This window comes from Uloborus diversus, unplaced genomic scaffold (assembly GCF_026930045.1).
Source record: "Uloborus diversus isolate 005 unplaced genomic scaffold, Udiv.v.3.1 scaffold_12, whole genome shotgun sequence".
In the NCBI taxonomy this organism is placed as follows: Eukaryota; Metazoa; Arthropoda; class Arachnida; order Araneae; family Uloboridae; genus Uloborus; species Uloborus diversus.
Genome location: NW_026557876.1, coordinates 6,086,221 through 6,112,629, shown reverse-complemented (window position 1 = coordinate 6,112,629; position 26,409 = coordinate 6,086,221). Strand labels below are relative to the sequence as shown.

General features: G+C 36.0%; 1 protein-coding gene across 1 annotated transcript; it reads left to right on the top strand.

The window, feature by feature from the left end:
* Nucleotides 1–9,133: 9,133 nt before the first annotated feature.
* LOC129232479 (uncharacterized) lies at nt 9,134–21,011 on the top strand. The gene is made up of 3 exons (XM_054866625.1): nt 9,134–9,265; nt 17,607–17,799; nt 19,695–21,011. Exons 2-3 carry the CDS (start codon nt 17,624–17,626, stop codon nt 20,614–20,616), a joined length of 1,098 nt encoding a protein of 365 aa, XP_054722600.1. The 5' UTR covers nt 9,134–9,265; nt 17,607–17,623; the 3' UTR covers nt 20,617–21,011.
* The last annotated feature ends 5,398 nt before the right edge of the window (nt 21,012–26,409 follow it).

Sequence of the window (26,409 nt, the reverse complement as noted above, 5' to 3'; positions counted from 1 at the left end):
ACGTTTTTGCCCCAAGATTGGCTAATAATAACTTGATTTGGTTGATTATTTTCCAATTAAACGGTACTTAAGTGTAATTAATGGTTTTTTTTATTATTTGTGCTGATTGAATTTTTTAATCATTATCCAATCTAACAGCAGAAACCTCGCCAAAATTTATGCAGAAAGATTTCAGTAGCGGATGCATTTGGCAGTTTTTTCAACTGTCACGGTTTTTGAAGTCAAAGACTACGTAATAATGTTTGTCAGCTTTCACCATGTAAACAAAATATCGTCAATCAAAGAATCTTTAAAAACTTTTTTTACTGTAAAATAATCCAGCAACTAAACTAGGCAAATCCATAAACAGCACAAAAACTTCCATTAATGTGACTTTGTGCACAAATTCAAACCAACGCCAAATTTTACTACTTATTTTGGAAACATTACGGATGAAATTGTCTAGCGCCATTTTATGGTGACCAAAAGTATTTTAGCATATGGCGACAATATCTCTTTAACAAAAATTAGTAACATACCGTTTTACAAAGTAAGGAGGGGGAGCATTATCCAAGGTATCCCAAAACGATTTCCGCAAATTCGGTAATATTTTAAATCGCACCAAGAACCCACAATAATTAAAATTTTCCAAAATAACTAAAGCAAGTTTAAGGGGATCACGGGCGCGCGGCTTCATTTTTTTAAACAGTTCGTTCTTCAATAGACATACAGAGAAGGTAAGACTCAATGTAAAAAAAAAAAAAAAAGTATTAACTGATAAATCTTTTAAAACATGTGAAGTTTAATTTCATATTTCGGAAATTCTTCACATTTGTATACGCTTAAATTTCGTGTTTTCGTTTCTAAATGAATAATATTTTGCTCTTTTTACTTACTGCTACTTTAGTTTTATGAGTAAGGAAGAAGCTAGATTTTAAATCACGTCAAAAAGGTGTGTTTTAAGTTCTTCACTTAAAACAGAAAACAAATGCAAGTAACGATTGTTTCTCATAATTATTGCTAACCCAGGCAACGCCGGGTATTTTTGCTAGTATATCATAAAAATACAGAACATAACTTTTTGGTTAATTTCAATAATAAATGAACAATATTACTATGATTAATATACTTTTTAAATTGAAAATACCATGGTTGAAAAATATAAATATCAAAATATCATGACATTTTCAAAATAAATATCGGATATATATCGTGATATACAGAGTGTCAGAGAAAGATCCGTACAACTTCAAAAATTTATTGAAAAAGAAGCAACAGGGTTACAGCGAAACTAATTAGTACATTAGATAGAATAACTCAAAAAGTTTTTTTCCTATAACTTAAGTTATTACCTTAGGAAATTTCTACATGAGACCCATTCGTAGCACGAACAATATCAAGACGATAATCCAATTCCATCCACGACCGTTTCAGCATGCTAACATCAACAGTAGCTACAGCTGTTTGGATGTTTTGTTCCGTTGTGTTTGCGTATCGGATTTTGTTTCGATAAACCACGCAACACATTGAGCTTTCTTCACGCGATCCGCCATTGAAATAACTAAAATGCTTTAATATTCTTTTGCGTGACATGTAGCGCCATATATGATCAGAAACATACTGCAGAAAAAAACTTTTTGAGTTATTCCATCTAATGTACTAATTAGTTTCGCTGTAATCCTATGGTTTCTTTTTCAATACATTTTTGAAGTTGTACGGATCTTTCTCGGACACCCTTTATATCGGCGAACCCTGGTTAGAAGGAAAACAAAAGGCGGCCATCTTTGATCCGTCATTTTGGATAGAAGCTCACATGGGGACTTTTCAGGATTCGTTCTACACATGTTCAGGAACTAATCCTTAAAAATTCAGCTAATTATAAATTTGTGGTGCATCGACACCAGAGCATTTTTTAACATAGGAACTGCGCGACACTACTGTCGCCTAGTGAAAAAAATCTGTCGCCTAGAAGATGCGAAATCAAACCACTGGGCGACACTGGAAAATCTAAAATTGGTACACTCATTTTTGTAAACGGATTTCAAATCTTTGTAAAAATCTTAGGAAGACCCTTGCCTTCTTTAAAAAAAAAAAAAAAAACCGCCGACTCGTACATGACGAAAGCCTTCTTTTTCTACCCTTGAGGACCAGCCCACCACGCACTCGGCGCCCAGAGCCATAGCCCTGCTCGGCGCCAGATTAAGCAATCGATTAGCACCCCATCTCATTAGCTCTTTCATTGATGATAGCCGATAAGCATTTCACGTCTATCTGTGTACAGGGTACAGGACCCTGCAGGGACACTACTTGGTGGGACGGGACGGCAATAAAAGCAGTTTGCGGAACGAAAACAGCTGTTTTTCATTCAAAGATGCAAAGAGAGAGGTATTTTTTCGAAAGAAAAGCCGAAGGCTGAAGGGTCGGGGTTGCTTCCTGGAATTCTTTTCAGTAATTTTTGCTTTAGGGTAACAGAGGATTATACCACACCTACCACTTCCTTTTTTATGGCTTTTTGAATAAAAGGGATTCGCGCGTTGAAACTTGTAGGCACTGGCAATCTATTTATTTTTTCTCCAGTTTCGAGGCAACTGGACTGAAGAATGATGGAGTCATTTGTAACACGTTTTAGCTGTAATTAAAAATCCTTTTAAAGTTATAATGAAATTGAAACTCATTTTGATGATTCAAACAAAGGATTTTTAAGGGTAAGTTTGGTTCGTAAGAAAATTTACTTATTTCAAAAACTTTTACTTTAATTATCCATTACCGCTTTTAATTTGTAAAAATGTTTTTGAGACATTTGTTATTTATACTATCATTTCCAGGGCCCGGATTTACATTTTAGTTATGCTTATCACGCTTAATATTTAGTTATGCTTACCTATTGCTTATCACGAAAAGTTGTGTGAGTTGTCGTTCCTAAAAAAATGAAAATACTTGAAAAAAAAAATCAATTTCATTTTCAAATGCTTGAAATTTTACAAAAATGTGGCTACAAGCCTTGAATTTTAAAATTTCTAACAAATTGGAGTTGATAAGGAGGAGTGCCAAAATATGTTAAATTCAGTGTGTGCTTCAATGGAATGCCGGACATCACATAAGGTCCAGATCCAAAACGTCCATGGACATAACGTCCAGTTCCAAAACATCCGAAGGACATAACGTCCGACGGACATAACGTCCAACGGACACAATGTCCGACGGACAATAGGTCCAAAGACAGAACTTTCACATTTTTGGACCCAGCTAGGACATAACCTCCAGTTTTAGCAGTTTATTTCTTGAACTTCTCAATTAATTACATGATTTGCCACTGAACAATAGGTTTCATGGAAATTATACTCTTACTCTTAGCATCGTTCATTATTCCATCAAACTCTATTCCCTTGTGTGTGTGTGTGTGTGTGTGTGTGCGCGCGCGCGCGAGAGGGGGGGGGGTTGCTTTAACATTGGATTAAAGTATATTCATAAAAAGAAGTATGCTTCAATTTTATTTCTTACTAAGCGTATAAATTGTGAATTGTTCAAATGGGCACTATGTTACTCTCTTGCTACCTATTTTCTAAGTGTGTACCCTATTTCTTTTAAAGCACTTTGTAGATGGGTTGCAGAGGTGATTAAAAACTAACTGTATCGAAAGTCCATGAGAGCAAGTAACAATGCATTATACTTTCTTCTCCCTCGCTCTATCTCTCTGTCGACTGCCTCATTGATGTGTCGACCCCTAAAAAAATGTTACTGTGTACTATCTCAACTTGCAAGAGTACATAATTTAAAAAAAGTTTTGTTTGCCTATTTTTCCCCGAATATTTTCGATTCCAATCTTCCTTTATATGGCTTCAAACTGCATAATTTTACTAGATTTTTTTTTTCCAAAATTCCCTCTGGGGGAACCCCCGGGGATGATTCAATTTTGAAATTTACAGATTGTTTAGAGAACCTGACATAATAAAAAGCATAAAAATTAGGAGAATGAACTGGGCGGCCCATGTCTCTCGAATGAACGAAGAAAACCCAGTTAAAAAAGTTTTTGCTGCAAAACCTGTGACAATTCGAGGAAGGGGACGACCAAAAATGAGATGGTTGGATTCTGTTGAATCTGACTTCGATGTTCTCAAAGTTAAAAATTGGAAAACCCAGGCAAAAAGTAGGACGTCTTGGAAGATTCTCCAAAGGAAGGCCTTGGCCCACCCTGGGCTGTCGAGCCAACTATGATGATGATGATGGAACCCCCGGGACCCCTAAATCGGGATCCCTGCATCATTCTCTCAATGCTATTCCCCTTCTTAAGGGAAATCCAAAAAGGCAGGCAAATACACATTGAAAAAACACACACAAAAAAAAAAAAAAAAAAGAAAAGAAAGGAAGAAAGAAAAGAGCATAACTTTATTTGTCTCAGGGGAAAAGACAAATATAGAGCAAAAAAAATCCATTAATAATTTGCTTTTTTAAAAAAAATAGCAGTCTTTGTATTTGCGTATGTTCTATTGCAGCACCTAAACAATTTATCCGACTTTCATGAATAAGTGTCAATTGATTCGTTATTACGGCTCAAGTAACGTACGCTATCAATCGACTTCAACAATAGGAGGAGTTGATTTTACCTTGCAAAACTCGAATTTAAATGATTTTTTTAGAGTGGGTTTTAAATAAATTTATTACTAACCCGACTAAGGGAACAAAGGGTAAGAAACAAGTTTGGTGTTGATTACTATTATAGTCTTATTAAGTTAAATCAATCTTTTATTGTTTAAATTTTCTATCAGCTTCATGTAATAGCAATAAATTAAGTTTACCTTTTAAGTTTTAAGTTAATGATATTCTTGTATATCAAACTAAAAATGCTTACCGTAAATTACTCACGTTATTATTTTTTGTCCATATTAGATTAAAACGGAAAATATTTAAATAAAATAAAAGAATAAAAAACTGAAAACCGACTACGGCAAAAAAAAAAAAATAAATAAATAAATAAATAAATAAATAAATAAAAAAAACTAATTTGAATTTTGACATCTTGAATTCAAATCATGTTTTTCGCAATCACGAGTGTGTGTATGTGCGTGTGTGTTTGTGTGTGGGGGTATGTGTTTGTGTGTACGGGTTATGTGTATGTGTGTGTAGGCATGTGTGTTTGTGTCTGTGTGCTGGCATAAGTGTGTGGGTAGTTGTGTGTATGAATGTGTGTGTGTGGGAGGGGGTATGTGTATGTGTGTGTAGGCATATGTGTTTGTGTCTGTGTGCAGGCATGAATGTGTGGGTAGTTGTGTGTATGTGTGTGTATGTTTTTGTGTGTGTATGTGTGGGTGTCTGTATGTATGCGTGTGTGTATGTGTTTGTGTATGTGTGTGTAGGTGTGTGTGTGTGTGCGTGTGTGTATGTGTGTGTAGGTGTGTGTGTGTGTGCGTGTGTGTGTAGATGTGTATGTATGCGCGTGTGTGTAGGACATGGATGCAACCTGGAGACGGCTTTCGCTATAGGAGCAGCATCGTGAGGAGCCCGTCGACGGTGATGGTGCGGAGGGTGGCGGGGGGAAAAATCAAAGGAACGTCCAAAAACAGTCAAGTGAAAACAATAAGCAATCGTGATTGCTCAAAAAAAAAAAAAAAAAAACTAAAAGATAAGAAACAAGGTAGGTGCTGTTTAATACCATCGTCCTATTGAGTAAAACCAGTAATTTGATAGGTTAGATATTCCTGTTTATTTAGTTCTATTGAAATCCTCTGCCACTTTCGCATTAATAACATAATTCAATTCAAATACCGTAGTCGTGCGGTATAGTAGAACTGTAGTTGAGAACGCACGACAACGGCATTTGAATTGAATTATAATGTTATTAATGCGAAAGTGGCAGGCAGAGGATTTCAATAGAAGTAAATAAACAGGAGTATCTAACCTATCAAATTACTGGTTTTACTCAATAGGACGATGATATTAAACAGCACCTACCTTGTTTCTTATCTTTTAGGGTTTTTTTTTTTTTTTTTTTTTTTTTTTTTTTTTGCCGTATTCGGGTTTTAGTTTTTTCATCTTTTATTTTTTAGAGCTACAATTTCCGAGGGAGTGCTCCAAACCTCTTCTCCCCTACCATTATCAAAGACAAGTAGAATGCATCTTTAAGAATGCAAATTAGAAAAATTTCTTGTGGCGGGCCCTTGAATTACTCCTCCACGACATATCACAAAAAGAACGTATTGAACTCCGTTTTTAGCACTACAATTGCAGAAAGAAATCCGCCTGACAACCCCGAACCACCCTCTTCTAAACATTATTGGACATAATGTTTGCGTTTTGAACGTTTCAATTTCAAAAAACGGGCGTGGGGAGGGAGTCGCACCGGAGCGCATAATATTACGAAAGTCAGTTAGAATTACAAATAGAGAAAATTTTCCTTTGATATGGGCCTTCAAATCTCCCCTCACTCTAACATCATCAAAAAGATCGTCTAAAACTGCATTCTTAGAGCTAGAAGTTCGAAAAATAGACAGGTGAGTGACACCGAACCTCTTCAATCCTAACATTACCAAAGATCGTCTAAAATGCGTTTTCAAGAATAAAATTTCGAAAAAATTTCCGGGGGAGAAACCCCCGGACCCCCTTTACTTCGGAGTTAATACTATTCTTAAGGTTTGGTTCATATCGGCTTCCTTTTAAATCAGAAGATCTATACAGCCGCCACAGAACAAACAGTACTTACAGAAATTCCACTTTGAGGCGACGATTATGCATACATTTGTTGAGAAAAAGGCTGTAACCTTCTCAATAATTTTTACTCTTATGATGAACTTGTGTCGCCTAGTAAAAATTCCTTAAAAAATGCTCTGATCGACACTATTTTTGGCCTAAATTTACTGGGCTATCTAGTTAGTTCCACAATGATTTTAAATAGGGAAAACAACTTTGAGCCAAACTAACCCAAACGCAAGGGTAACAAAATAAAAAAATAATAATAAAGGGTAAAAATACTTGGAAATAAACTGATCACTATTCCAAAATTAAATTAAGAGATCTCTAGATGTGTAGAACAAGTTTCCACAGCTTGGAAATATGAATAGTTATAAAATTATTGTGTGTGTGTGTTTGAGAAAAGAGTGAGAAAAGTTCCAAAATCTGGGCCAAAGTAGCCCCGCGTTTACGGTATTGAAAAAGTTACGTAAAGCTTTTTTTTTTTTTTGGGGGGGGGGGGGGTAGGTATTTTAAGGACACTTTTCATTTCAAGGTTTTTTTATGGTTTTCACGGGCGTTTATCCTTTTCCTTTTCTTTCTTTCTTTTTTTTTTCCTTGCATTTTTTTAAGAAACTATATAAAGATATTTTAAGGCCATCGACATCCTAACATTGATTTGTCCCTCTCATTCTCAAGGGCGCCCCGCTGGAAGCTCCCTGTGTCCTCCCCAAAATGTCCGTATCCGGAAAATTTTATCTAACGATTCGGCAAATTTGAGCACATCATTGCAAAAATTGCAATTTTTTATTAAAACATTATATTGGTGTTTAATGTCTCTTCTCATTGAATGCAAGCATCTATGAGTATGCACGGCCTGATTACTGAATAGGCCAACTGGGCTATGGCCTAGGGCCTTTAGTTTTCAAGAGTCTCCAAATGGCAAAAATTATTCCAATCAAAGGATAAAATTGTAAGATTTGGCTAACAGGGGACTCCCGAAAAAGTGCTTGGCTTAGGGCCTCCAGATATCTTAATCGGGTCCTAAGCAGCAGCGGACACGGGACCGATGCACCCTCAAACGCCCTCTGCGCACCTTCGTTTTTTTTTTTTCGCCCCCCAAAGCTATGTGCCATCGGGGTTTTCTTCTGCGCCCTTGAACCTGTGCTCCTTCGTTTTTTTCCCCCCCACCCTTCTAACCTTAGCACCTTTGCTTTTTTGTGCCCTCGTACCTGTGCGCCTTCTGTTTTTCTTCCACCCCCCCCCTTTTTTTTGTTCCCTTCCCTCTTGACTCTTGAATTTTTTTTCCATTTTATTTTATTTACGCCTTCGAACGTGCGCGCTCTCCCCCCCCCCCCCCCCTCAAACCTGAGTTCCTTCGGTTTTTCTTTTGCACCTCCGAGCCCGTGCACCTTCGTTTGTTTTTATTTTATTTTACTTTATTTGTGTCCTTTGCCTTGAACGTGTGCGCCTTCGTTTTTCTTTCCTTCTTTTTTGCGCCCTCAACCCTGTGTACCTTTTTTTTTTCTGCACTCTGTGTACCTTCGACTTTTTTTTTTTTTTTTTTTTGCACCCTTTAGGAGTCAAGGTTGACGCCCTCTTGGGGACAGAGTCTGTCCCTGGTCCTGAGTGTATGCTTATATTTTATCATTCGGCAAATTTAAAACTTCCTCCCTCCCAAAAATTTAAGTTCGGGGCCAACCCCCTGCTTCCCACTTTCCCTAATCAAAAACAGGAGTTTGATCCGATCTTGATTTTAGTGATGTTGAAGCGCCTGACCAAAGATTGGCGAACTTTTCAGGCTTCCAAAACTCACAAAAAGAATTTTGTCCTCAAAATTACTTTTCTCAATTCGATTCCTAAAGAAAAGGGAATTTTAGATATCCGAGCCAAAATACCGTCCTGGACAAGGGTCTGGAATGTCCCTACGCTAGAGCCAATCAGAGGTGCCCATCCCCCTCCAAGTTCAATGGCGCAAATCCCCCCTCCCCTCAAATTTTCCTAAAGTTTCGTTTTCTTTTTTATTTTTTAGCTCGCTTTTTTCTTTTATTTAATTTTTTAAATATTTATTATTTATTTATTTATTTATTTTTAATTATTAATACAATTAGAAAAGTTCTGTGCTAACGCCAGTGACATACATACACGCTAAATAAATAAATGAAATAAATTGTAAACATAATAAAATAAAGTGAATAATTTAAATTAAAAACAATTCACTAAACAAACTAAAATATTCAAATTTTTAAAAAAATAGAAAATCTCCCGCCAAAAATTTTGACGGCACAATTTTGCCTCATGATCCCCCCCCCCCCCCCCCGTGGGCACCTCTGGAGCCAATCAAAAACCGAAGTTGAAACCTATCATGATTTTAGTTAAGCGCATCTGACCAAAGATGGCTGTCTATCGGTCTACTGCGCATGCGCGTTTTCGTTCGGTTGACCTCCATTCGTCGGGTAGGAGAGCCCGCAATCGGCATCATTAGAGGATGCCGAACGCTCTGACGTGCATGACGTAATTGCTTTCAGAAAGAACGCCGTTTTCCGTTTGCTAAGATGTCGGATGTGTTACCGACTATCGAAGTAATCATGCGTCGAATTAGCTAATCCAGCATTCATAGAAGGTAAGCCCATTTGCTCTGCTAAATTCAAATCGTTACAGAATTTCTCCATCATTTAGCTCCATGCTGAGTTGACCTGAAATCCCCCACCCCCCTGCTTCCCTGAAAAAGAAAGCGAACCTACTTTTGACTTCGGAAAACCCTGCTCAGGCCTCAAAGTAGCATTCCCGAAATTAAGGAATTCCTGCGAAATGTTGGCTTTTTATTTTATTTTATTTATTTGTGCTCATATGGTTGACAGTGGCGCAACGGAGGGGGAGTTTGGGGGGGGGGGGGGAACACCTCCCCAGAGTTTTAACATAAATGCAAATTCTAATACAGTTGTTTCCTCATAAGAAAAGGCTGTTTTGATCAAAAAAAAAAACCTTCAGAAGGTGTTTTTCATCAAAAAAAAAAAAAAAACTCCATTCAGAAGGTTTTTTTCACCAAAAAACTCCTTTCAGAAGGTATTTTTCATCAAAAAACTCCTTTCAGAAGGTATTTTTCATCAAAAAACTCCTTTCAGAAGGTATTTTTCATTAAAGAAACTCCATTCAGAAGGTATTTTTCTTCAAAAAACTCCTTTCAGAAGGTATTTTCATCAAAAATCCCTTCAGAAAATTTTTTTTTAATCAAAAAACCCCCTTCAGAAGGTGCTTTTCATCAAAAAAGCCTCTTCCAGTAGGTATTTTTCATCAAAAAAACTCCTTTCAGAAGGTATTTTTCATCAAAAAACTCCATTCAGAAGGTATTTTTCACAAAAAAACTCCTTTCAGAAGGTATTTTTCATCAAAAAAACTCCTTTCAGAAGGTATTTTTCATCAAAAATCCCTTCAAAAAATATTCTTTTTAAATCAAAAAACCCCCTTCGGAAGGTGCTTTTCATCAAAAAAGCCTCTTCCAGTAGGTATTTTTCATCAAAAAACACCTTCCAGTAGATATTTTTAATCTAAAAACCCCTCTAGCAGGTATATCTGGCTACGCAACTGATGGTTGACATTTGGGCTATTTAAATTAAATATCATTTTTGCGAGTTGGATAAAAATAAATGCCACTTTATAAAAAGAAAAAGGAAAGTGAGCATTATATGATAGTTAGTCTCCAAGAAAATACAGTGAAAAGAAAAAGTAAAATTTGCCGCCCAAGGCCTACCCTGCCTATTTAGACTTTTCGGCTCTATTTATAAAAACAACGAGGAAAACCAGATTGTACAAGGAAAGTCCTGCAAGTCGCACATTTTCCCTTTCAAATAAATGGACGTTTCTATTTATAAAAATATTCAAATTCATTTCTTTATTTTTGATTAATGTTATTTCTTTTTTTTTTATAATTGTTGTTTTTTAATTTTTTTTTCTTTTTTAAACTGACAATATTATTTTTCTTTTCATCTCACTTATTTACAGTATTAAACTTTAAAACTGAGAGGATTATTTAGTTAATCGAATGCCTAAGAATGTACTTTGTTTATAGTATTTTTTTTTCCTCCCTTTCATAATGTTTTTTTTTTTTTTTTTGCTGTGTTTTTAAAAATTTATTTTATTAGCTACCCTTTCCTTTTCTTTGATGTTATTCCTTTTTAATTTCTTTTCATGTTTGCAGTAGTGAAAGTGAAACTAATAAACTTTAACAGAATATTCTTAGAATTTTATTTCTCTGCAGATTTAAATCGTAATAGTTTGTTTATTACACATTATTCTCTTTCAGCAGTATTTATTTTGTGTGTGCTTTTTTAAATTTATGTTATTTATTTGCTATTATTATTATTATTATTTAATAGTTCTATCGTAGTGTAACTAAAAATTGAGAAGATCATCAATTTAATCCAATATTAGTAGAGTGTCAAGGAATTTCTCTTAAACGATTTAAATCGTAATTCTTTGTTTATTACACGTTTTTCTCTTTTATAACAATATTCTTATGGTATTTAGCACAAAATTTCGCAATTTATTATTATATATTTCTTTCTTCTAAAATTTTTAATTTTTTTCAAAATTAATATTATTGACTTCTTTTCATCTTACTTATCTATTTACATGGAATGACAAAAATCTTTTTTTTAAATTAAAACAATCGAAAAATTTTTATCGTTAAAATAGAAATTTTTCAAGTGTAGAATGTAGTTAAATGTTTTATTTGATGCAAAGATGCATTTGAAGAACTATTTTTTAATTATTTTTGTCAATAATTTAAATAAAGTTTGTATACTGCCATTTTAGAGGGTTGAATTATGCATTTATTGAAAAGTTGAATCAAATTAACTCGTCAAAATGATTATGATTTTTATTTTTTATGGAAATGTTAGAACCTTTTTTTTTTTTTTAAATTTAATGACAGTATTAGGCGATTGATGCACAAAACAGGTTTAGCTGCGTTTTTATTTCCAAGTCTATTATGAAGTTCAGATTGCTATATTAGTTTACTCATAAGCTGAAAAGAAAATCTTTCTATTTCTACAAGCTTGTTTCACACAGGGGCGGACTGGCCTGTCGCCATTGCGCCCTCAAGCCTGATACCTTTCTTCTTCTTTTTTTTAGTTGTTGAATTTCCCCTTAACTTTTACTTTCTCCTTTCTTTCTGTCTTTTTTTTTTTTTGCTCCTTTTTCCCCCAAGGTTGACGCCCTCTTGAGGGACCCAGTCCCGCCCCTGGTTTCACTCTAATATTTATGAAATATAATAAGTTTTTTGGTTTTCTTGATTACAACACTCAGAAACTGCAGTTGATTTTAATGTCCTTATTTTAGGGTAATTGTAAAGCAGTCAAAAAATGATGTTAATTTAAAAGTGAGAGAATAAGTATTGGGGTGGAATGCAGCTTTTCACGGATAGCTGGTTACAGAGGACCTCCTATAGTTCTCTCAGTTTTAAATTTAATGATTTTTGGTTGCTTTAAAATTAGCCTAAAAATAACAATTTTTACTTCAATTGCGGTTTCTGAGTGTTGTAATCAGGAAATCATATTTTATATTATACTGTTTAATACGGAACAAGCTTAAACAGACTTTAAATTTAAAAACAAATAATCTTTTTTTTTTTTTTTTGGAAAATATTTTTTGTTTGCTTTTGATGTGCTTTTGATGTGAAACTTTTTGAAATCTAAAACACCTGTTAAATTTAATTTACCTGTTACCTATCCTTAATTATTAATAATAAAAAAAAACCTCGGCATTTACATTCATATTACGCATCAAGAGGGAACACCTTATATTCACTGCTAATTTGCTCTTGCAAGTTTAACTCGAATTTAACTCGAATAACAAAAAGAAGAAAAAAAGGAACAAATCTATAGTGAAAAAAAAAATCAAACATTTATAAGCCAGGGTTCAATGATTTAAAAATCAGCTTGATTTAAATTATGATTAAAATCATGATTCAAATCAAGTGCTTAAAAAAAAAAATCACGTGCTTTTGTAACGAAATCATTGATCAAAATCAGTTGATTTTATTTTTATAAATTAATTCTGCCTTTTTAGGATGTATTGCTCTAAATTTAACTATACTGCATTATACATTCTTAACTTCCACTGGCAAAACTACATAGATCCCTCTTTCTGTGTGTGTAACAGATTTTCGAACTCTTGCAATATTGATTTTACTCCTAAATTGCAGTTCAGAACAAAATAAAAAATTTCCAGTTTTTCTTATACACCCTTGCCTAATAGGTTTTAAAAAAGTAATTATTCAACATATTATCTTACACTAAAAACGTACATGATAATGGACGTTTATCTTTTAGCGAAGCATAAAACAAAATCACATCTTATCTAAACATTATAGCGTATTCTTAAATCTTAAAACAGAAAAATATTGAATATTTAGAGAACTTATCCTAATTTTAAGAGTAAGTTGAATGGATTCATTAGTTCATCGCTTTATGATCAAGGTTTTTTGCCTTCTCCATCACAACTAAGAACTTTTGTTGACTCTAAACTGATAAACATAGAAAATTGCAAAGTTTTAAGAATTTTTCTTCTAAAAGGTATGAAAATTAAAATTCTAGAAAATGGTTGTACCACTGTTTCCTAGAATTATAGTTGAAGGATTGGTGGTTTTAGATGAGGGGGGGGGGGGGGTGAACGTTATATATAACTTGAATATGCATTTGTATTAAAACTGGTCTACTTTTATATCTACAATTAAACGAGCTGATGTGTGCATCACATGACTTCCTTTTACTCCAGTGTAATGTCATTTCCCCATCATTTTCAATTTTTATGTGATTCAATTGTTTACTCTCTAAATATCACCAACAGTTGCCAAATTAAAACCAAACTTAAAATTTAAGAAAAAAATCGCCAAATTTGTCGCCAAGTTGGCGACAAAACTTGGCGACCAAACGACTGGCGATATATCGCCAAGTGTCCGACAAATTATAACACCACTTGAGTTGACATCGAAATTAACAATGATTTCCACGCAAAAAGGGGCAAAAGACCCCCTTAGGAACATCCGAATGCAACCAAAAGGAAAGGTGCACAACTAGACCCCACTAGGAGTCTACGTACCAAATTTCAACTTTCTAGGACATACCGTTTTTGAGTTATGCGAGATACATACACACATACGCACATACATACATACAGACGTCACGAGAAAATTCGTTGTAATTAACTCGGGGTCTTCAAAATGAATATTTCGGGTGTCTGTAGGTTCCTAGGCATATATCCACATGTGGTCGGGTCAAAAAAAAAAAAAAACTCAACATTCATTCGGGGGTGAGAAAAATGGAAATTAAGGCCGATTTTTTCGCGAATAAAATACTTCCTTTTTTGTAAAAGGAAGTAAAAAATAGTTACTGCCATGAAATGAAAATAGCTAAAAAGTTGCTTTTCCATCTATTGTATGAAATATACTATGTTTATAAATGTGAAGTAATTAATATCTACTATTTTTGAAGGCTTTAAAGAAATTCAAAAAATCTGATTTAAATTTTAAAAAATCCAACTTTTTTATTTTTTACAAAAATTCAAAAAAAAAAAAAAAAAATCACTAACCATGTTATAAACTGATGACGACTTGAATTCAAGAAAGCTTTAAAAGTTACACTGTTTGAAATTTCAAATGCAAAAATCCACACATCTATGCTGACCTAAGTTCAACCTTGAAGTTAGTTGATTTTATTTACAAAGTTACCTTTATGATTTTTTTTTTTTTTTTTGCTTTTTATTGATTTTGGAATAAAAGCGGAATCAGCAGACACTGTGATACAGAAAGTAACTTCAGAAATAGTAGTTTTTAAAATTAAACTCATATTTCTAGGGATTTCGTAATCACAGGATTAATGTAGGAAGGATATTTTTTTTATTTACAATCGTTTTTCATTTTAGGCAGTAAACGTTTTTTTCTTGGGCGGGGGGGGGGGGGAGAACAATCCTTGGTATTCCATGTATGGGTCAAAGGGATACTTGAAATATTTTTGAAACGAACTTCTGCCCATTTGATAAATGAATACATGAATAAATAAATTAGTAAATGCCATAAGAGAATGAATGAATAAGATAGCGAGTCAACAAATCAAGCAATGAGTAAACGAATTAATGAATGGATACGTTAATGGTTTAATAAATGAGTAAATAAATAAATGAAATTCGCTATTTCATTTTGCCCAGTTCGTCATATAAGAACAAGCCTCCAATCCAGATACAGTCGAACCTTCATATATCGAACTTCCACATATCAGAGTTTTCTATGCATCGAAATCCCAGTAAATTTCTATGTTCATTATATAGAAAAATTGTTTCTATATATCGAAAGAATCTCTTTATATCGAAATTTTTTTCGAGACATTCGTAGATTTTTTTCCACTTTAGACTTTGTCTCATGAAAAATGAATATTAGAGGAGAAAATTATGTTCACTAAAGGTTGCTACGGAACTCATAAGGAATCTGGGGTTGAAGGGTGTGTAGTTAAGTCGTTGTTCCGTTCTGAAGTTCTTTAATTCCCTCAAGTTTACTTCAATTCTTAGTTGTAACCAGTAATACTGTAAACTCAGTTTCAAGTTATTCCTTTTGTCTGTTGATTATCATTCTTAATCTTCTTAGCTTCAGTAAAAATCATTCAAGTTAAGTAGATTGATTTTTTACTTTCTCTCGATCACATTGTTAAAACGAAATTCCCCTAATGTTGTGATCAAGTTGAATTGCCGAAGAATATGAAGATGTATGTTGGCATAAAAATGTAATTTCTGTTAATTTTTTAATCACTAATTTTCATTTAATCCGATGCTCGTATAAATTATAAATTGGGTTTCATACACGAAAATTTGCTTTTATTTTAATGTTTTAGGATACTTTTATGATAAAATAAGATCGTTTCCATGTATCGAAATTTCTACATATCGATTTTTATTTCCGGCAATTTACTACAACTTCGATATATGGAGGTCCGACTTATTTACAAAGGGGACGAGCCCTTAGCAGCGCGGACTCCAGGTATCGTTCACCTCCTCTGAGTCCCGTGCAATCATCCAGTCAGCATTATTTTAAACTTTGAATATTTTTTCCCTCCTTAGAAATGAGCTATTGATAGACATGGCCCGATTCAGATAATGGAGACCAGACTCTAAGCTAGCCTATTTTTTGGTCCTTTGGAAATTTTTCAAACTTGAAGTCTGAATTGTATTTTAGATTATTATCTTTGGTGATATAGTTCGAGATCCAGGACTCTTCTGCGGAAAATTTTCAGCATTAACATCATAACTTCACACGACGTTTCATGTTTTTTTTTTTTTTTTTTTTTTGGTAACGAAAAGAGTAGGATGGGGAACGGTTCGGGGTTTCCTCCCGCATTCGTTTTCGAGACTGAAGTCTATTTTAGGTTATCTTTGGAAAGGAAGGGATCGGGGTGTGGTCTGCGGCAGGTACTAAACACGAAATTTGAAACCATCTGTTGTGATGTAAAGTCAGTGGAATATTGTCAATTTCCTGGAAAATTTTCCAAATTCAAGCTTACGAAAACAAATTTTAGGCTATTTTTGGAAACGCTAGGTAAGAAGATTTTTTGAGAACTCTCTCCCGTAGTTTTTAGAAACTGAAGCCCTTAAAACGCATTTTTGGCTATCTTTGAAGACATTAGGAGAAGAGTCAAAGCTCTAAAACATTATTGCTTCGGGGGGAGGGAATAGCAATTTGTAATCAATTGATATAGAACTTTTAAATAGAAGATAGATACATAAGACAATTTGTACTTAATTTAAATATAAACCAAACGCCATGTTCTTTTTGACTTGACTGGCGTACATTTACTTTTGTTCTTACTGTAAATGAGGCAACTTAGGCATCGTATCATGGGCGTATTTTAGGGTAGGATTTTGGTACAGCCTCCTCCTGTAGAGAAACCTAAGTTCTATGCTCCTTCCCGCCTATTATTCCAATAGCGGGCGCTACAAGCGCTTATTGAATTAAGTAAGTAGATTATGGAAAAATTTAGTGGCAACACTGACAGTGGAAGAGATGAAATAGAATTCGAGACACGAGCACAAGCTCCGTGGAAGCGAGTAATTCGCTGTTTAAAATAAATGATTTGGTTTAATCACCAATATGTAAATATGTACATAGTCTTCAATAAACATGTTAAGTTTTCTTCGAGTCGTGATAATATCAATCTACCACTGAACCACCGGATTGACAAATAATTGCACTTTTTTCCCACACCTCCCTCTCGACATTCGGATACCTAATAGAAACCTCTAAAAACAGCCATTCTAAAAGACGATTCCCAATCAACATATCTCCCTAGAAAAAAAGTTCTGCCTCCTTTTTAAAAGGGTCCCGTGCTCAATGTAGTCTGGAACTAGATCAGGCTTGCTCTTTTTAGACGTGCAAATGACGAAAACTTAATTTTAGAAGAACCAAAAAATTTAGAAGAACCCATTCTTAGAGACGTGCTCAATTTCTCAGTACAGAATGTCTCTAAGAATGGGTCGACGCGGGGTGACCATGGCCATGGGGGCCTTAGGCTGTCGCCCGGATCGCCCAGCCCTTGAACAGCTCCTGATTTGCAGGGAAAAATTAATGCCTTTAAATGTTGATATTTTATTAAAATTTTCCATACAGGTTCTGTCGATATTCTCTGGGGTTTAGAAGACTTATAAGAAAAAACACACACGGGATGTTTTTAAAGTTAGCACCGTTTTGAAATAAAAAAAGTTTAATTACAGACAGAGCACAGAAATTTATTGCACAAAAATCCACCACCCATAGTGTTATGGCCTTTCGACCTTGCTCCCGTGATTTTCCAAGCATTTGTCATAGCGTGGTACAAGTTTTTGTACACCAATTCGTTAAGTTGCCGTATTAATGTAAATCTGTAATAATGAAAAATTTGCTTGATAGGTGTCGTATCTGCTAATCTTTTCTTTTCCTGCAGGAGACGGGCCCTCCACCATGTGCCCCATCGGAGAATCCGAACTGAGCCCCTCCCCTCGCAGCCGATTAGCCGAGCTGAGGGAGGGGGCGTGGGAGGCAGGTGACAGTGGGAGCCCTCCCGATGTTCCTCCGCCCTGGCTGGACAGGCAGATGTTCGATCGAGCTAGACATCTCTTCAAGATGTATTTCTTCAGGTAAATATTGGATCCCCCTAAAAAAAAATTAATTTGAATTTGACATCTTGAATTCAAATTATGTTTTTCGCAATCACGAGTGTGTGTGTATGTAGGCGTGTGTGTTTGTGTGTGGGAGGTATGTATGTTTGTCTGTAGGGGGTATGTGTATGTGTGTGTAGGCATGTGTGTTTGTGTCTGTGTGCAGGCATGAGTGTGTGGATAGTTGTGAGTATGAGTGTTTGTGTGCGTGGGGGCGGGGTATGTATATGTGTGTGTAGGCATATGGCATATGTGTTTCTGTCTGTGTGCATGCATGGATATGTGGGTAGTTGTGTGTATGTGTAGGTGTCTGTATGTATGCGTGTGTGTGTATGTGTTTGTGAGTGTGTGTATGAGTTTGTGTGTGTGGGCGTATGTATGTGTTTGTTTGTGTGTGTATGTGCGTGTATGTATCCGTGAGTGTGTATGTGTAGGTGTCTGTATGTATGCGTGTGTGTATGTGTAGGTGTCTGTATGTATGCGTGTGTGTATGTGTTTGTATGTGTATGCGTATGTGTGTATGTGCTTGAGTGTGTGTTTGTGTGTGTATGTGTTTGTGTGTGTGTATGTTTGTGTGTGTAGGCGTATGTATGTGTGTGTTTGTGTGTGCATGTGCGTGTATGTATCCGTGTGTGTGTAGGCAAGCGACGCAACCTGGAGACGGCTTTCGCTATAGGAGCAGCATCGTGAGGAGCTGGTCGGCGGTGATGCTGCAGAGGGTGCTGGCGGGAAAATAAAATGATAGCACATCAAAACTCTCAGATGAAAACAATAATAATCGTGATTGCTCAAAAAAAAAAAAAAAAGCAGCGGTTACCAACCTTCTTTTCCCTGCGAACCCCTTCCAGCATCAGAGAGAATTTGGTGAACCCCTTGTACCCAAGTATTTAACAACAAGTCAAAAAAAAAAAAAAAAAAAAGAAAAGAAAAAGCGCCTTCACCCACACACACCTACACAAAATTTCGAAGAATTTTTATAGTTTGATGTTCTCAGTAGCTCATGACAGGAGTGAAAACATAATTGCAAAATATAGAAGTACAAGCATTGCAACAAATTGAAAATGAATGCAAAACAAATTCCGTAAAAAACAAACTCACTGTTTATTCTTTGGCTTCAGTCAACTTTTAAAAGACTCAAAATAGAGCAGTTGTGGGGTAAAGAAGCTCAAAGTTTAGCTCAAAAATCCGAGCTTTAGGCTTTCACTAGGTTCAGCATTTGATTTGAATCTGTATTTGTGTCTGTATATCTTGAAAACCCTTTTTCACGTACAAAAGTTGTCGAAAAGAGTAATAAAGTTTAAAGTATCTTTTTCTGAGACAACAGTTCATTTATCTGGTTTACGACTAGCAAGATTATAATATCAGTTCTCTACTTTTTGTCTTACGAAATAAGTTGACAACAATGCTCGCAGCAAATCGTATAATAATCCAACAATTCTGAAGTGGCCACACAGAGGAATCTCTCTATTCTGAACAGTCGTTGAACCGAATAAAAGTGTTCAAACTATGGGAGTGTTCATTATAGAGGGAGATTTCATAATGCATATGTATGCGCCTGGACCGTAAAAATGTGTTCAGAATATCGGATTGCTCACATTAGAGAGTGTTTAGAGAGGGAGTCCACTGTATTTGGAAGCTACTTTTGAATCTTGAATGTTGATTTCTGTTCGCTGATCGGGAAAAACCTGAATATTTATTTAACTACGATTCTTGCATTCATGATGCGATTTTTGTGATCAATACTATGTTAAATTTAAATCTAAAAATGCATTCATTAGAAGAGGAATGTAATAAATATGTTTACATTTGAACGATCTGCGTTTCCGGAAGATGTTTCTGCAGAAAATCGAATCTCATTTTTCTCTCTTTTTCAGCATTTTCTTCAGTCATCTTTCTGGACTCATGCTGATAGTGCATTTGCCGAGCATGACAGACACACTCTTATCAACTGGACATTCTTCTTCCGTGGTGTCTCTGTTTCGCCGCTATCTCAGCACTTTGATACACATCCGGCACTGGTACGAAGGAGACATTTGGGATGTTGATGATCCCGCCCATCAAAGCATCACCCATGTCAGAGCAATGCACCGGAGAGTTGCCGATCGCCTCAACGATGGCAACCAATCGGAATCTCAACCCGAGGCCACGCCTGAAAATGATAGTCCCCGCCCCATACTTTCCGTCATTGATAAGCCACGCCCAAACACACCCAAAAACAGCGTACTTAAGGACAGAGTGGCCATTTCACAGTACGACATGGCCTTGACGCAGTTTGCCTTCGTAGGACTCGTGATCATGAACCCAAAACACGTCGGACTACCTCTCAATCGAGACGACTTGAAATGCCTGGTCCACTTCTGGCGTGCTATTGGTTATATGCTCGGAGTAGAGGACAGGTACAACCTTTGTAACGAAGGACTGGACGAAGCCATAAACACTTGCAAGGACATCCTGGAATGTGATCTTAAACCTTCCTTATCGAATACTTCCAAGGATTCTTCCGTTATGAGCAAGGGAATAATCCAAGCCATGAATTCGTTCATCATCTTCCTCAGTTGGGAAGCCATGGCGCGTTTCTGGTACGAGAAGTTCAACCTCAAGGTTGGTTTTCCCATGGGTGCCTACGAAAAGGTAGGCTACTGGCTCATGAGATTTACTTTCGGGTGGTTGCTGCGGTGGCAGTTGTTTCATTCTTTCTTCAACTTTTTGTTGAGGATCGCCGTGCGACAAGCTCTAAATCGAAAAGAGTATTTTGAAGGATGGTTAATACGTCGCTATAAGCTGGACAACATGTGAGTAGTTCGACGTCAGTTACATCCGGGCCCGGATCTGCGTACCCGCAGTGCGGTGGGGGGGGGGGGGGTGGCGAAGTCCTTAAGAGAACCCAACTACCTAAAAATTTTTAAAAAATTGGCACTTAGACTTATTAACGTTACAAATATACCCTGATGGACTCTGTGTCCAACGATTGGGGACCTACAGATTTTGTTGCAGGGGGGCCCAAAATTTATAGATCCGGGCCTGGTTACATCGTATGTGAATTCATCGCAACATTGATTCTACATAACAAATTCATCCTATTTCATTTCATTGCTATACAAATTCAACGTATTTTGTGTGTTAACAACATTTTTAAAAAAATGTATGTATATATCTATATATATATTTGTACTTTTAAAGATACTATTAAACAATTCCATCCATTTTGTACATTTTAGATAATTCAAAAATGCAATAGCTATGTAATATTTTTATTTGAGACAAAAACTAGTATTACATTAAAAATTAAAAAAAGAAAAAAAAAGGATCCGACCCGGAGAACAGCACTTTATATTTTGATGAATCTCCCAGGTCAGAACGCAAATAAAATTTTAAAAAACTAGGTGTGTCGTAAAAAAACAAGATATAAGTGAAACTTTTGTATTGCAGGGAAACAATTTAATTTTTCAACAACCACTTTTAAAAAACATAGGTTGTGCTTATCATTATTTCATTTACAGTGCTGGCCAAATTATTAGACTAAGACTTTTAAAAGCAAATTTTTTATTGATTACGTAACTATAGACACATTAACGAACAGTGAAATAATTATCTAATATTTAGTATGCATTTTCTTGTTCTTGATGAGTATTTTAAGTCTTTTTGGCATACTTTTCACAAGGTTTAAACCAGTTCTTGACTTTTTAAAAAAGGAGGTAAAAAATTGTTTATACTCACTATTATATATACCCGCATACACATACTCACTAATTACCTAAAACTAACTTTAAATATAACAGAACACACTAATAAAAAGAACTAGTGAACTGTTTAAGCTGATGTTCCTGGTAGGTACATAAAGATAATAAGCAAAGCAAACAGTGCTGCCACCTGCAAACATTAAATTATACTGAAATAACGTAATAATCAGTGTACAGCATGTACTGTATTTTAACAGTAAAATAAAAAGTATTTCTGTACAAATAGTGTACAAAAAAACAAAAAAAAAAATCTCTTTATTCTAATAATTTGGCCAGCACTGTACATGAAATAAATGCATATGCTCATATGCATCCTCGTTCTTAAGATGTGAAATTATCGTTTTTGTATACATACTAATAATGCCGGACAGCGCAACCTGACTGACTACCACAGTGGCTCAATTGGTAGAGCGCTTTGCTTCAAATCCATCAGACCCCGGATCGAGTCCCGGCCCGGCCAAGATGTTTCAGGCATAGAATAAGAGTAGACCGAGCTATGCAGCCCTTTTGCTGCTCATAAACCAAACCATGTGACTGGTGGATATCCTAGCAACAGCGGGCGTTGATCGTAGAAGACGATCAACGCGAGCGAGAAGTAAAATAAATAGAATTGATGGAACACGGGAGAATGATCTTTTATGGAGTCCGATTTGTAAATTTGTTATTCTAAGTTCTAAATATTTTGTTAATATAGTGAGTTTTTCGTTTAGATAGTACAGTGCATTTTCTTTAGTCAATTTCAATAACACTCTAAGCAATTAAAGATGCAAGCGCCCAAAAAGAATCGGTAAACGGTAAGATTTTTACCTACAATTTCAATTTAAGATACCGATTAGTACATTTTTGCGTTAACGCAAAACGTTCACGCCAACGCTGACGTAGCAGTTCCGAATGAAATAAAAGTTACTGAAAACTGTGATCAAAAACTAATTACTAATGTCAAAATAATGCATAACTAAAAGAAAAGCAGTTCAATCATCTCTGCACCTGAAAAAAAAATTATAATGAAAACACATTACTTAAGATACATGTCGAGTGCCAAACTATAGATAATGTTGCCATCTAGCAACCATGCTGCCAAAGTTTTCGCCAAGCCTCCCACCAGTCACATGATGTATCCATGAGCCAATTTTTTCATCAGCAAGTCTGTTAAAGCTCGATCTACTCTTATTATTAGTCTATGGTTTCAGGCGTATTTACAACAAAATCGTGTACTTTATTGAAAAAAATTGCTTATAAACTACGAGAACACTAAACAATGCTTGAAATGGGTTGGTTATACGCACGTGCATCAACGGATGATCTGTTGATTTACCGACAGTTGTACTCAACGCCGTACACGCAACTACAGACAACGAGAAAGAAAGAAAGCGAGAAGAGCAAACGAGCGTCTTTTCGTCACACAAAACAACTGCGTCACTTCCGTCATACAGAACTTTGCCCAACCAAATTTCAAAGCACTCTCATACAGGGGTGCCCACCTGCCTTAGAGCAAGGCCGCACACCCCTAAATAGCGCAAAGACCCTCCCCCAAAATGAGATAAATACTCGTCAAAACACCCCCCTAAAAATTCAGTGGCGCCTTCTGCGCCATGACCCCCCCCCCCCCCCGGTGGGCACCCTTACTCTCATAAAAAGTTTCTCACTTCGAAAAATTTCGAATTGAGGCAAAAGTTTCTCAAATTACTTTGCACTATTTGTGGTATTCAAAGAAAATAAATTAACTAATTTAAGTAAAAATATAGCTAAGGGTTTATTGAAAATCTAACAACGCTGGTTGGGGAAAGTGAGACCCCTGTTTAGAACAGTTCGTTTTTGAAGCCTGGTAAAAAGTTTTCAAACAACATCTTTAAAAACTTTTCCACTTATTTTATTTTGGATTTTATTTATAAACAAAAGTCTATTATCATTTTCTAAATTAATGCTTTAAATATTCTTAACGCAACGGTATTTAAAATAAAAAAAAAGGTGTCTCACTTACCTTTTACGAAGAGGTAAGTGTGCCACCCACCTATTATTAAAAATTAAAGCAAGCTTACAGGGTTGCTCCAAAAAGTAATGAGCCTTTTACTTCCTCTTACAAAAAGGAAGTACATTCGCGAAAAAAATTTTCACTCAAAAATCGACCTTAATTTCCATTTTGCTCACAGCTGAATGAATGTTGGAGTTTTTTTTCCCGACCCGACCACACATGGACATATGCCTAGGAACGTACGATCCCCGAGTTAATTACAAGGAGTTTTCCCGTGACGTCTGTATGTACGTATGTATGTGTGTATGTACGCATGTATCTCGCATAACTCAAAAACGGTATGTCCTAGAAAAGTGAAATTTGGTATGTAGACTCCTAGTGGGGTCTAGTTGAACACCTTCCGTTTTGGTTGCATTCGGATGTTTCTAAGGGGGTTTTTTGCACCTTTTTGGGGAAAATCATTATTTTCAATGCTATCTCAAGTGGTGTTATAATTTGTCAAACATTTGGCAATATATCGCCAAGCTTTTGGCCGCCAAGTTCTAAGGGGGTCTTTTACACCTTTTTGGGAGAAATCATTATTATTTTCAATGCTATCTCAAGTGGTGTTATAATTTGTCAAACACTTGGCGATATATTGCAAAGCTTTGGCTGCCAAGTTTTGTCACCAACTTGACGAAAAATTCGGCGATTTTTTAAAAATATTTTTGAATCTGGTTTTAATTCGGCCAATGTTGGTGACATTTAAAGCGTTAACCAATGAATCACATTAAAATTGCCAATAATGGGGAAATAAATCTGTGTAAAACGTTGTTTTGCTTCGGTTCGCAAGAAACTAGGGGTGAAAATATTTAGTGTCTCCTTACTTACTCCAAGGCGCTATTATCATTAAGTTGGCGTAAAAGGAAGTCATGTGATGCACACATCAGCTCGTTTAAATAGAATATATCTTTTACTAATAATAAAGCTGAAAGTCTCTCTGTCCGGAGGATGTCTGGATGTCTGTAGGATGTCTGGATCTCTGTGACGCGCCTAGACCGTTCGGCCGATTTTCATGAAATTTGGCACAAAGTTAGTTTGTAGCATGGGGGTGTGCACCTCGGAGCGATTTTTCCAAAATTCGACGTGGTTCTTTTTCTATTCCAATTTTAAGAACAAAAATATCGTAAGATGGACGAGTAAATTACGAAATTATCATAACGTGGAACCGTAACATGGGCACAAGCCAATTTGCGAGAAAATTCACCGTACATTATTTGTAAATATAGAGGTGAACCAAAAGACCTTTTAATTTTTTTATTACGGGCAAACCCGTGCGGGTACTACTAGTTTATTCATAAAACATATCATACATTTTAATATTTTTCAAAATAGTCTCCTGCGTCTTTACACCCTTCCCAAAGTATTTTCCATGCATCGTAGGCCCCCTGGAACTCGCTTTTGGGGATATTGTTAAGGCACCTCGTCGTGGTCTTATGAATGTTTCCAAGGTCTCCAGACCCCTTCCTTTCAGCTCCCTTTTCTCCCTTGGGATCAAGAAGTCTGCCGGGCAGGGCCCAACTAAAGTTTTGAAGACACTGGGTATGAAATTTATTTGGTGCCCCCCTCCCCCTCAGCCTGAGCTTATTTTACAAATACAAATGTGACGATCAGCAACAGGCTCTGGGCCCAGCTAGGCTGGTTCTAGTCAATTAATTAGTCCCCAATGAAGATCAATGGCCCTCTTAAAGCTATCCACTCCCTTGCTCATTACCGCCTCTTCCGGTAAGCTATTCCAAGTGCCCACAACCCTGCTAAAGTAGTAGTTTTTCCTGATTTCCAAGTTAGCCTGAGATTTAAATAGCTTAAAACAATGACCCCTCCTCCTGCTTTCCCCGCAAAAATTTAATCCATTTACATCTTTCCTTTTGATAAATTTAAATAACTGAATCATGTCCCCTCTGACTCTCCTTTGCTCCAGGCTATACATGTTCAAATTCATTTTATGTGCAGAAGTAGTAAAATAGCTTGATACTTGCGTATTAACATATCTGTACTAAATTTGGTGGTACATTGCAAAAAATAGAAGAGACATAGTGTTACGAAAACTGAACATGATAGTATAAGTTGTCGTCAAACTTTGCCGCAGGAGCGGATTAACAGTCTGTTTAAGGAGGTGGCGGTTGAAAAGCGTAAAAGCTATTCTCCCGAAACCGTTATGTAGGGATCATAGAATCAATCCCTCCACCCCTTTATCCTGTTTTTTAAATATTAATCGCCCCCTATTGCTCATCACGAGCTTATCGCCCCCTAGAAGTGTCAAATCTAACCTTTGAGGTCTATCACCCCCAGGGTTGGAACCACTGTTCTAAGTCATAGCAATACTAGTATAGTGTAGTCCATGGAAGAAAAAGGTTTTAAGACATATAGAAATAAAACGAGCTGATGTGTGCATCACATGACTTCCTTTTACTCCAATTTAATGTCACTTTCCCATTATTTGCAATTTTAATGTGATTCAATAGCTTACTCTCTAAATATCACCAACAGTGGACGAATTGAAACTAGATTTAAAAAAAAATCGCCAAATTTGTCGCCAAGTTGGCGACTAAAAGACTGACGATATATCGCCAAGTGTCCGACAAATTATAACACCACTTGAGTTTACATTGAAATTAACGATGATTTCACCCCAAAAAGGGGACAAAAGACCCCCTTAGGAACATCCGAATGACACCAAAAAGGAAGGTGCACAACTAGGCCCCACTAGGAGTCTACGTACCAAATTTCAACTTTCTAGGACATACCGTTTTTGAGTTATGCGAGATACATACACACATACATACGTACATACGGACGTCACAAGAAAATTCGTTGTAATTAACTCGGGGGTCGTCA